The sequence below is a fragment of the Lagenorhynchus albirostris genome, chromosome 16 (assembly GCF_949774975.1).
Source record: "Lagenorhynchus albirostris chromosome 16, mLagAlb1.1, whole genome shotgun sequence".
Classification (NCBI taxonomy): domain Eukaryota; kingdom Metazoa; phylum Chordata; class Mammalia; order Artiodactyla; family Delphinidae; genus Lagenorhynchus; species Lagenorhynchus albirostris.
The window spans coordinates 51,138,619-51,151,657 of record NC_083110.1 but is presented as its reverse complement, the minus strand read 5'-3'; the positions used below and the strand labels follow the sequence as shown (position 1 = coordinate 51,151,657).

Sequence of the window (13,039 nt, the reverse complement as noted above, 5' to 3'; positions counted from 1 at the left end):
CCCCCAAGCACACATGGACAGTGGTTAGAACACAGGCACGGACACTCGCCTGCCAGGACCCGAATCCTGACTGTGCTACTCACTGTGTGACCTTAGGCAAGTTATTTTAGCTTTAAGTGTTTCAATCTTCCCGTGTATCAAAAGGGTATAATAGGGCTTCCCTGGTAGCGCAGTGGTTGAGAGTCCACCTGCTGATGCAGGGGACACGGGTTCGTGCCCCGGTCTGGGAAGATCCCACATGCCGCGGAGCGGCTGGGCCCATGAGCCATGGCCGCCGCTGAGCCTGCGCGTCCGGAGCCTGTGCTCCGCAACGGGAGAGGCCACAACAGTGAGGGGCCCCTGTACAGCAAAAAGAAAAAAAAAAAGGGTATAATAACAGTACCACCTCATAGGGTTTAGGGGGATTAAATAAAGTTCCTACCTGTAACACACTTAGCACAGTTGTCATCCAGGGGACACTGGGTCAGGCTCTGTGCTCAACACTGTGTGTGGACTTAATGGCTGACCACACATCCCTGTTGCTGAGACAGTCTCAGGTTATGAGATTATTATTAGAACCCTCTTTCGCTCTCAAATTGCTCTGGTTTGGAAGATAAATTATGTGGTAGCCTACCTTTATATTTTTGGGGTTTTGGTTTTTTTGCAGTACACGGGCCTCTCACTGTTGTGGCCTCTCCTGTTGCGGAGCACAGGCTCCGGACGTGCAGGCTCAGCGGCCATGGCTCACGGGCCCAGCCACTCTGCGCCATGTGGGATCTTCCTGGACCGGGGCAGGAACCCGTGTCCCCTGCATCAGCGGGCGGACTCTCAACCACTGCGCCACCAGGGAAGCCTTACCTTTATGTTTTTTAACTCATTCAGTGCTCCTACAGGTTGCAGGCACTAAGATTTGAATCTGAGCAGTCTGATTCCAGGGCCCCTGCTATTAGCCACTAGAGCAGTGCTTCTTAACTGGGGGGAGATTTTAGACACACACACTCCACCACAGAGACATTTGGTATATCTGGAGACATTTTTGGTTGTCATACTAGGGGATTGCTACTGGCGTCCAGTGGGTAGGGGAGAGGCTAGGGGTGTGGCCGAACATCCTGCAATGCACAGCACAGACCGACAACAAAGAATTGTCCAGCCCCACATACCAGTGGTGCTGAGACTGAGAAACCCTGTCCTCTTGAGGCCTCAGCAGACTTTACTGCTTACTATTGGTTTCTGTTGTGAAGTCCCACCTTGTGGCAAAAGCCAGAAATGTAATTATCTTCCTGGTAGGAGTTTCACTGCAAACTCTATAAACCCTTTAACCAACTCACTGGTGAAGCTCAGCTTTGTGCTGTGGCCCTAGGTGGCCAAGGCTGCGAAATCCCCTTAGTCCATGGGGCCAGGTACAGAGTCACCAGGGTGGATTGACATCACATGTCCCTTGGAGACAAGACAATAGGAAACCACAGACTGAGCCCTTGTTGTGAGAGTTGTATTCACTGCTTATGGTCATTAATTACTGTTAGTGTTAGTACCATGCTCCCTTGCCTCTTCCACTCTAAGATAAAATGGTAAAAATGGAGACGAGGATCCACCAAATATAAAAATGGACAGTCTAGTTTCTGAGCTAAAGAGGAGGGGACTTTTTCTGTGTGTGGTTTTCTTAATTTCCCTCTGGAAAAACTTTCACCAAGTTTGTATGAAAATGCTTTCCAGCCTGCAGTTTCCTCTCCAAACTTCTCTGCGGGTAGTCTACGGATCATCTATTTACCTATATAGCTACATCTATCGGGTCTGAGACATAAGTCCTTGCAGAGGTCAGAGTATCTCCTTGCAAAATTAGGATCTATTCTGGAGCAGAGTGCAAAGGGCGCTTATCCCTGCGTAAACACTTAAAGTCTCCCTCCTGCCTCCCCTCCTCCCATCCTATCAAAGCTGGCTCCCACAAGACCTCAGGCCAAGCTGCCCTGAGTGTTCACAGCTGAGTGACCACCTCAGCCAGGCCAGCAAGGCGCAGGGAGGGCCACCTCTTGCTTCTTCTCCAAGGAGGCCCAAGGGCACTGAGTGGCCTTCGGGCACATGCAAAGTGGAGGGCATGAGAGCCATGCTGTTCTTGGGAAAGGGCACGGGCTTTTGCGGGCCTCGGGCCTGTAATCCCCCCTGCTGTCCATATCACACCTATCTGTCAAAAGCCAAGCAGAAAGTGGCAAACGAAAAAGCTAAGTCCAGTGGGACAAGTGATCAGCACCTGGTCGTGAAGTATTCACATTCCAGGGGCCCAGGGCAGGTATCTGTCAATGAGATCTGGTGGCCCAGCCATACCTAACACATGCCATGCTTTATAAAAATTAGAAAAGTGAGCAGACACTTAGGAAAAGGCAAGGTGGATGCAGCCGAGGCTCTGAGCCTGGGGAGCAGGGCCTCGCTGGGTTTCGGCCTCCGCGTGCACCCCTCAGGCGGGTGTCCTTGGCAGGGTTTGCAAACTTGTGCCGCCAGGGCCCTTCTCACTGGCTCGTTCTGCCACTTGTTGGTGGTCTCTGCTCCAGCCCTCAGATCCCCCCTCATACCTATCACATAGGGGTTGCTGACTGGATAAAAGTGTGTTCCGTCAAGCCAACCATTTGCCTGGGGACTGTCCTCAGCTCACTGTTGTGGGAATCTCGCCTGAGGAGATGTAGGGGTCAGCCTTACAGCAACTGCGAGGACTGAGATGTACAAAGAGGGGCTGGCGCCGGGCCTGATGGTTGGAGTCCTAGTGTGACGACACTTGGTTTCCTGAGGCAGACAAAGAGGGAGCCTTTCCAATGCATTTCTTTCCTGCTTGAATTGGCTAGAATTAACTCCTGTTGCTTGTCACCAAGATGCCTAATCTTGGAAGATCCGCCTCCCCAAGGTTTGTTGCTTTAAAGATGGTCTTTATTTTAATGGCAACCAGACTGCCTCTTAGATAGGAACTTAAACTCATAAAAGGGATTTGGTGATCACCTTGCTCCATTTTTTTTTTTTTTTTTTGGCCGCACCGCACAGCTTGTAGGATCTTAGTTCCCTAACCAGAGATCAAACCCGGGCCCACTGCAGTGGAAGTGCAGAGTCCTAACCACTGGACCACCAGGGAATTCCTGCACCTTGCTCCACTCTTCCAAAAAGAAGCTGCAAATACAAATTTTTGTACTCAGAAAGGAAAGCAATTCAGAGAAGGTCCATTTCTACGGAAGTGGCAGCTTTTCTTCATGGGCCCCTCTCAGTGAGGAGCCACACTGGCCAGTCTAGGAGGGAAAGTGGCCCGCACGACGCACACTGATGACTCCATCCTTACCACATGCCTGGCACCAGGCCAGGCCCTAGAAATGTGAAGACAGGGTGGGTGATGTCAGCACAGTCCCAAAGGAGCCTTCTGCAATCCAAGATGTGATTTCACTGAAATTCTGCATTTCCCAAGAAGACCATTGGCCAAGGTCTTAAACAGTATATTGCAAGATTTCTCTTGCATCACTTTTTTTTTTTTTACTTCTTTATTCCTTCTATGTTTCTGATTATAAAACAGGAAGATTTGGAAAATGCAAGAAATAACTCAGAGAAAATAAACATAACCATCAATCTTCCATGCAGTGATAACCCCGTGAAGTTTTGCCGTGTAGACTTCCAGTGTTTTTTCTGTGCATCTGAGGCTGTCTGTAGGCATACAGGTACTTTACAAACTGGGGGTCAGGGCGCACCCACTATTTTATAATATGGATTTTAAAAATTTCCTGAAACATTATTTTTCTGTTCTGTCCTTCCGTTCCCCCAATGCACATGGCTGCCCTATGATACACCTCTTACTGCCCAGAGCTTGGCTGCAGGTGGGGGACACACCCAACCACACAGTCTCCAACAATGGCTCCCAGAAGCCCGTCCTTGCTTCACTTTCCACTGGTCTAAAGTGAAACAAGAAAAATACAGACTATAGTTTTTTATGAGGCTAAATACATCCACTTTTAATTGTAAGGTTATGTTCTGCTGACTTTTATGCTAAACTTCTTTTTCTTTTAGGACAGAGTATTTTTAAAAAAGAAGAAACCCTATGGGGCTTCCCTGGTGGCGCAGTGGTTAAGAATCTGCCTGCCAATGCAGGAGACACAGGTTTGAGCCCTGGTCCGGGAAGATCCCACATGCCGCGGAACAACTAAGCCTGTGCGCCACAACTACTGAGCCTGTGCTCTAGAGCCTGCGAGCCACAACTACTGAGCCCATGTGCCACAACTACCAAAGCCCATACGCCTAGAGCCCGTGCTCCCAAGAAGAGAAGCCACCACAATGAGAAGCCCACTCACCACAACAAAGAGTAGCCCCTGCTCGCTACAACCAGAGAAAAGCCCACATGCAGCAACGAAGACCCAATGCAGCCAAAAATAAAATAAATTAATTTTTAAAAAATAAAAAGAAACAACCCCATGTAAAAAGGTTGACCTATGTAAAAACCCTATGAGACTTATTGAGATTTATAATAGAAAAAAATTATCCTGACCTGTGAGGTCCTAAAAGCCAGGAACTTCTGCTCTAGGACTCCAGGAAAACTCAGTCCAGGCACACAAGCCCAGACGATGACAATAATAAGGATGCATGGATTTATACAAGAAAAGACCTCCAAATTTAAAAAAAACCTTTCATGTTCATGCTCTTATCTCCTCCTGAGGACTGCTATCCAGGGCAGGTAGTGTAGTCTCTCATTCTACAGATGAGGCAGCAGAAGGGCTCAGCAGGGCAAAGGGAGAGGGTCCAGCTCACGTGGCTGGTTAGGCCCAATGGAGCAGACCCAAGTTCCTGACTCCCATCCCAGTGGCCTTGGATGGGATCTTCTCAGAGCCACAGCTTTGAGGTGGCGCTGGCTCCCACTCAGAGGAGAGATGTACAGTTGCAGAATTGAACTTGTTGGGACATTCTGGAATTCCTCTTCAGGAGACACAAAGTTACAATGCACTTAAGTGGCCAGAAACCCAGGCCTGGGAGTTTCTGCTGCTCCTGCTGCTCCTGCAGAGATGCAGCCACAAGCCCAGCAATGAACTTTGGCAGGAAATGCCTGATCATATGGGCGGCAGCCTCCAAGGTTGGGTGATTGTTTCTGTAGCGTACTGGGACGAGTGACATCATGTCTCTAGACCTCTGTTTCCTCATCTATAAAATAATAATCACAGGCCCATGTAAAGAAAATGACTGTCAGGGCTTTAGCACAGGGCCTAGCACAGGGTAAGGACTTCATAATTGTACAACTGTGTTATTGTTTTCAGCACCTGACACATAGTGGATGCTTAAAAATATTTCTGGGCTTCCCTAGTGGCGCAGTGGTTGAGAGTCCGCCTGCCGATGCAGGGGACATGGGTTCGTGCCCCGGTCCAGGAAGATCCCACATGCCACGGAGTGGCTGGGCCCGTGAGCCATGGCTGCTGAGCCTGCGCGTCCGGAGCCTGTGCTCCACAACGGGAGAGGCCACAACAGTGAGAGGCCTGCGTACTGAAGAAAAAAAAAAAATATATATATATATATATATTTCTGATAATGGAGTAATTAAATAGATGAATGAATAAATGAATTAACGAAAATGAAATTTTGAGCTTTTGTGTGTCGTCCAGATACCTCTCTGCTGTCTAAGGCTTGGTCCTTGGGAGTGTGAAATGTGTGGACAGCTAGGAGGGGAGGGAGTGAGCCATCACCGTATCAGTGTTCTCTCCAACCACACACCCCACCCTCCAAAAGAGAGAGAGAGGAAATTAACAAGCAGGGCTAGAGGAGAAGACAGAAAAGAGAAGGAAATTTTGAGAGAAGGATCATTGATGTAGGACATGTTCTGAGCATAGGGTTCTTCCTTTGCTGGGAAATGTGGGCCCAGGTGATATAGGTCCCCAAAGGAGAGAAGACTCATGTCAGGGAGAGGGGGAGTGCAGTGAGGGCCGAGTCACCAAAGCTGAGACCCCGCGAAGGTGCTGGGAAGACACACGGGCCCTGCATGGTGCACTCAGTCGTCTGTTTCCTCTGTGATCTGTTCACCTGCCAGAGGCTGATGGGCAGCCTCTCAGGAAGGGTTTCACGGGGTAATGAAAGGGTCTTGGCACATCAGGGCCCTCAGAGGCTAGTGAGCTGGGTCTATGGCCATACACAACAGAGAGAGTAAGCACCCCGTTCAGGAGCGGTGTGCCCCTTCGCATAGCCATCGCCCTCTGGGACCTCAGCTCCTTCTCTCACAACTGAAGATGCTAAACAAAATAAGCTCTAGAAACCTTGCCAGCCAGGGTCTTGTGGCAGTCTGGGGAGGCCTTGAAAAGCTGCTCCACACTGCCCCCTCGTGGCATCTGGCTACAGTGACCATTGTCCCTCAAAGCTCAGGTGTCCATCCATCCATCTATTCATCCATCTTTTCTTCTCTCCATTCAAAAACACTAACAGGGGGACTTCCCTGGTAGCGCAGTGGTTAAGAATCCGCCTGCCAATGCAGGGGACACGGGTTCGAGCTCTGGTCCAGGAAGATCCCATATGCCACGGAGCAACTAAGCCTGTGCACCACAACTACCGAGCGTGTGCTCTACAGCCCGTGAGCCACAACTACTGAGCTCGCAGGCCACAACTACTGAAGCCCGCATACCTAGAGTCCGTGCTCTGCAACAAGAGAAGCCACAATGAGAAGCCCGCACACCGCAACGAAGAGTAGCCCCTGCTCACTGCAACTAGACAAAGCCTGCCCGTAGCAACGAAGACCCAACACAGCCAAAAATAATAATTAATAAATTAATTAATTAAAAAAAAACCACACAGGCACTCTGCCAGTTGTTGAGGACACCATAGCAAATGATATATAGTCCCTGTCCTAAAGGGAAACTCACAAAACATAGATAAATATGGGACCACTGAGTGGATATTGCGAAAGGGTCTTGGATGAAATGTCATGGAGATAGGTGGGACTAGTAGCTGACCCTCCTGGAGGACTCAAGCAGGATGCAGAGAGGAGCTGATCGGTCATTCAACAGACAAGCACTGAGTGACGTACAGAAATGAATTGGGGTAGGGGTGAGGCAAGTGCATGAACATCTCTAGAAGGGGGAGGGTATATGTGGGAAAGCCAAGGAACAAGCGAGTCAGTCCCTACCCAGGGTTTCACCTCCCCTTGTCCAGACTTGTGGGTTCCTAACAGACACGGTCACCTGGAGTGTGGGGCAGGGACTGATCCAGGGCATTGCCCTTAATCTGCTTTCTGGGCTTTTCTAAGGGAGAAACCCATTAAAGCAGTTTTTCAACTCTCTCCCCGCAGATGGGGTTCCATCTGGGATAAGAACCAATGCTTAAAAAAAAAACTAGGTTGTCTTTGCAACCTAGTTTTGGGAGCTGAATTCATCTCTGAGGCTGCTTTAACGGGCCTTTGCTTCTGCAGAGGGAAAACCAGAGCTGAGTCCTAAGGGGAGAGGATGTGACAAATCAGAGCCGAGTGCTCTGTTGCATTAAGAGAAAGCGTCATCCCCAGGGGCTTGGTATATCTCTGAGGAGTGTATCAGCTCTTCGTTTCAGAGGCTGGGGGGAGAAAGAGCCCTGGGTGCACATCTGGAGTGGGGGCTGGGAGGCAATAACGACCTGAAGGAGCAGAGCCACGAGGAGAAGTGAGGACCAGGTGGTACTCGGAGCTGCGGGCTGAACGCAGCCAAATGAGGAGACTGGGCTCCTGCTGCCGGTGGGGGCTTGAATGATGGGTCTTTGGATTTTTAAGGATGAGGACACGGTGGAAAAGAGACCTTGAGACATAGATCACACGCCTATTTCACACACGTGCATGCACACACACACAATACAAAATACTGCTGGGGGATGTATACATACTTTATGGATGCCCTTTTGAACCCCATCCCGTAACTGGAAGATTTCCCACATGGTGGGTCCTGCCTCCCCAAGGTCACAGGCTGATGCTGGTTTTCTCAAGGCATGTATCCTAGGCTTAGCCAATCAGACACTCCATGACAGACTTGGCCTCCAGGAGAGGACATGAGGGAGCTGGCGCTGCACAGAATCCATCTGGGGTGAGGGGTTTCCGGCACCCGGTGGCCAGCACCAACAGTGTGAGCAGAGCATGAAGTCTGTGCCCTGAGGTCCAGCCCCCAGACTGGGAAGTCTCCAAAACCAATTCTCTGCCCTCCTAACCCCCACCTCGGAGATCCTGCAAGTTACATAACGCCATTTCTGTTTAATGCAGCAGAGCGGGTTTTTACGTGAATTTTGCTCCTCCCGTGCTAACATTTCTCTTAACCTCAGAGCCCTCTGACCTGGCGTCATCAGAGTCCCAACTCCCTGGGAAAACAGCAGCCTTAACTGAGCATTGTTTGAGCGCAGGCACCAGGTCCTTCCTTTCTCTAACCACTGCAGGAACAGGCTGTGAGGCCTGGCTAACTTTCTCCTAGTTTACTTTCCCTCTCTCCAAGCTGCATTGCAACATCAGCCACTTCTGTCTTGCCAGCCACTTCACCTCCCCTTTCTCCTCCTCTCTTGAAGCTCCTGTTGTTTCTAACAATTTGCCAACTGAACGTTTTTCCAGGGCCCAGCATCATCTGGCATTGAGTGGGGACCCTGAGGGTGTGAGGGAACGTGTGAGGGTGTGAGAAGCGAGGGGGAGGCGGGACCTGCTGTCGGACCGTAAAGTAAGAAAGAGCAACTCCAGGTTGAAGTGGCTGACAGCGCTTTCTCTTTTCTCATAACTTAGGAATCTATTCTCTATATTTTTATGCATGGAGCAGTCTTCTTCTTTCTTTTGCAGGGGAGGGGGACTGAGGTGGATGAGATTTTTCTGAATTCAGTCTTTCCTAACTTGTTAAAAATAATAGGTGGCATTTACTGCCCTCATATGAGACGAGCACTTGACGTGATTGACTCTGTAAATCTCAGAAAACCCCGTGTGGGAGGTGAGCAGCCCTTTACTATTAATGTCCCCATCTTACAGCTAAGAGAACTGAGACCCAAGAGTATATTGTCAGAAAACTTGGTTGGGAACCCCACTCAAAATTAAACAAACTGGGACTTCCCTGGTGGTCCAGTGGTAAAGAATCCGCCTTAAAACACAGGGGACGTGGGTTTGATCCCTGTTCGGGAAACTAAGATCCCACATGCCATGGGGCAACTAAGCCCCTGCGCCACAACTACTGAGCTCATGTGCCTCAACAAGAGAGGCTGCATGCAGCAAACTACAGAGCCCACGTGCTCTGGACCCCATGCATCACAACTAGAGAGAAGCCCGCATGCCGCAACAAAAGATCCAACATGCTACAACTAAGATCCGACGCAGCCAAAAAATAAACAAATTAAATAAATATTTTAAAAAATTGTCTGCAGGGCTTCCCTGGTGGTGCAGTGGTTGGGAGTCCGCCTGCCGATGCAGGGGACGCAGGTCCGTGCCCCGGTCTGGGAAGATCCCACATGCCGCGGAGCGGCTGGGCTTGTGTGCCTTGGCCGCTGGGCCTGCGCGTCCGGAGCCTGTGCTCTGCGACGGGAGAGGCCACAACAGTGAGAGGCCCGCGTGCCGCAAAAAAAAAAAAAAAAAAAATTGTCTGCATACTCTCTAAAAAAAATTAAACAAACAAACAAAAAAGAAGAAGGAGGAAGAGGAGGGGAAGGGGAAGGGGGAAAGAAAGGGGAAAAGCCATGTTCTGGCTCAGGTAAGCAGCAAAGCCAGTAGGTGGATCTGGCTTTAGACACACAGGATCCAGGAACACAAACAACTTGTTTGAGCTTCTGTCAGCCTCCTGACTCTCTTCTCTCAACTGGCTCTGTTTCAGGCAGCTCATCCCCTAGTGGGAGCACAGAGGCCACAGTAGCTCTTGCCCACTTCCTACAAGCTCAGAAAACTCTTTTCTAACACTTTTGGCAGAATTCCCAACGATGGCTCTCATTGGCTGGGTTGGGGTTACATGCCCATCCCTGGATCTGGACCAAGTCTGGGAAAGGGCAGGTTCTGCAGAGAAAAGTCAAAATGCTGAGACCAGAGAGATGGAGAAGGGATTCTGGGTAGGCTAAAGCCACAGGGGTCGGGGGTCCACAACATGAAAAGTGGATGTGCCAGGTCAAAGCCCGGTGTGACTTCAGCATCTGCTGTGACTTTATTTGAGGTCCACGAATGGCCCAGGAGATCTGGGCTCTAGTGCTGGTTTCATCACTAACTAGCTGTGTTGACCTTGCAGACTTATCACTTAGACCCTCATTTTCTGTTTTACAAAACAGAAATAATAATTCCTGTCCAATCTCCTTCATTGAATTGTTGTAGAAATCAAATTAGACCTTGAATTAAAAAGCACTTTGAAGAGTCAAATATAAGGTATTATATTATTCCTATGTATACCTTCCATTTGGTTTGTTGAAACTAGCTTAAAATCCTCTATATTTTCCTAATTCCATTTCTGATTTTCCTTTTTAAAAATTCATTACAAAAGTAATACATACTATAACCTATTTTAAAATATAAGGAAGAAAAAAATAAAATAAAGGAAAAATAACCTATAATCCCCCCCATCCTTAAATAACTATTATTAACATTTTGGTATTATTCCTTTCTTGTCTCTTTTTCTGTGTGTACGGATACATGTATGGTTTTCTGTAATATAGATGGCATATATAATACAGTTTTAAAATCTGCTTTTTCCTATAAATCATGTTGTGAACATTTTACATGACATTAAATAGTTTTCTATAACATCAATTTAACGGCAGAATGGTCTTTCATAGTTTAACAAAACACCTCTTGTTAGACATTTGAATTGTCTCCAATCTTTCCCTGTTAGCAAAAATACTACAGGACACACCCTAATAACTATTTCCCCACATTCATGACTATGTCCTCAGGAAATTTTCTAGATATGGAATTTCTGGGTCAAATACTTTGCAAAATTCTAGGGCTTCCCTGGTGGCGCAGTGGTTGAGAGTCCGTCTGCTGATGCAGGGGACACGGGTTCGTGCCCCGGTCCGGGAAGATCCCACATGCTGTGGAGCGGCTGGGCCCGTGAGCCATGGCTGCTGAGCCTGCACGTCCGGAGCCTGTGCTCCGCAACGGGAGAGGCCACAACAGTGAGAGGCCCGCGTACCGCAAAAAAAAAAAAAACCTCTAAAGTTTTCGGCATCTATTGCATACCCAGAAATTTTGCACCAAATTATACTCCCATAAGCGGTAGATACATGCCCATTCCTGCATCAGCTATTTTAGTTGGTGTTTTTAAAACTCTAACAGGGACTTTCCTGGTGGTGCGGTGGTTAAGAAGCCGCCTACCAATGCAGGGGACACGGGTTTGAGCCCTGGTCTGGGAAGATCCCACATGCTGCACAGCAACTAAGCCCCAGTTCCACAACTACTGAGCCTGCACTCTAGAGCCCACAAGCCACAACTACTGAGCCTGCATGCCGCAACTACTGAGCCCGTGTGCCTAGAGCCCGTGCTCCGCAACAAGAGGAGCCATCACACTAAGAAGCCCACGCACCGCAACAAAGAGTAGCCCCCACTCGCCACAACTAGAGAAAGCCCGCGCGCAGCAACAAAGACCCAATGCAGCCAAAAATAAATAAATAAATTAATTAATTAAAAGACCAAAAAAAAAAAACTCTAACAACTTTGATATCCTTTTTCCTTTTAAATTTAGACCCATGATTCTTTCCTCCTGATTACTTTCTGCTGGTGGAGCCTCTGTCTTCTCTTTCCTGCCTCAAAGTGCCAAAGAGTTCTGAGCATCAGCAGTTTAGGAAAAATCTATAAAGTGTGCAAGGCTAGGAGTCAGAAGACCGAAGTCCACACTCCACGCCCACATTTAGAAGCTGTGTGACTTTTGGTAAGTCACTTAATTTCACTGAGTGACAGTGTCCATGTCTGTTAAATAGAGATCTAGTCCTGCCCTGGTCTGCCTGCCTGCCAGGCTACGAAAAAGCACATGGAGGTGGATGTGAAAATCCTTTCTAAGAGATTAGCACCCACACACACCCCAGGGACGCTTTGCATTTGCTCACTTAGCTTTGTCCACCGTGATAATCGGTCTCCCAAATGGCCCCAAGGAAGGATGCTTCCTGGTATTCATTCCCTTGCATGAATGCACCCTGCTTGCAGTCCCCTCTCCTTGAATCTATGCTGGTCCTGTGTCCCATTTTTAACTAGCAGAATGCAAAGGAAGTGACACTGTGTGACTTCCAAAGCTGGACCATCTGACTGAAGCTGTAGGAGAGACTCCAACAGAGAACAACCTTACTGGTCCCATCAATCCACAAAACCATGATAGGTAGTAATATGTTTTTGTTTTAAGGCACTAGATTTGGGGCTGTATTGTTACACTGTAATGGATGAGCAAACATCTGCCGAATTTTCTTCTAGTACCCTGAATCCGGGAGCAGGTCTGAAGCTTAATGGTTAGGACTTCCCTGGTGGCGCAGTGGTTGAGAGTCCTCCTGCCAATGCAGGGGACACGGGTTTGATCTCTGGTCCTGGAAGATCCCACATGCCGTGGAGCAACTAAGGCCATGTGCCACAACTACTGAGCCTGCGCTTTAGGGCCCAAGAGCCACAACTACTGAGCTTGCATGCTGCAACTACTGAAGCCCCTGTGGCTAGAGCCCATGCTCCACAACAAGAGAAGCCACCGCAATGAGAAGCATGTGCACCGCAACGAAGAGTAACCCCCGCTTGCCGCAACTAGAGAAAGCAACGAAGACCCAACACAGCCAAAAAATAAATAAATAATATTTTAAAAAATTAAATTAAAAAAAAAAGCTTAATGGTTAAAAGTTGTCATCTTGGGAACCATACAATTTTTTGCCACCACCCTCTATGATATTAGGTAAATTATTAAACTCTCTGAGCCTTACTATACCAATTGGTAAAATGGGCATGGTAATAGTACCTGCCTCATGGCACTGCTGAGAGGACCAAATTAGACAATGCACATAAAGCCCTTAGCATGTAGTCCTCAATACATTTCAACTATAATGGTGGTGATAATCCCTGCTGATAAAGTGCCTCATTTATTTGGCTCCTTTAATTAAATTTCTTAAAGAGTGTATATCAAACTACCCTAAATTTTTTACCCCC

The 13,039-nt window shown here is 48.3% G+C and overlaps 1 protein-coding gene across 1 annotated transcript in view; it reads left to right on the top strand.

Annotated features, from left to right (window-relative positions):
* Positions 1–9,624: 9,624 nt before the first annotated feature.
* LOC132506933 (myoferlin-like) overlaps positions 9,625–13,039 on the top strand; it is a 17,550-nt gene continuing 14,135 nt past the window's right edge. Inside the window, exon 1 of the mRNA XM_060125762.1 lies at positions 9,625–9,638. Within this exon, the coding sequence (XP_059981745.1) occupies positions 9,625–9,638 (14 nt within the window). The remainder of the gene's footprint in view (positions 9,639–13,039) is intronic.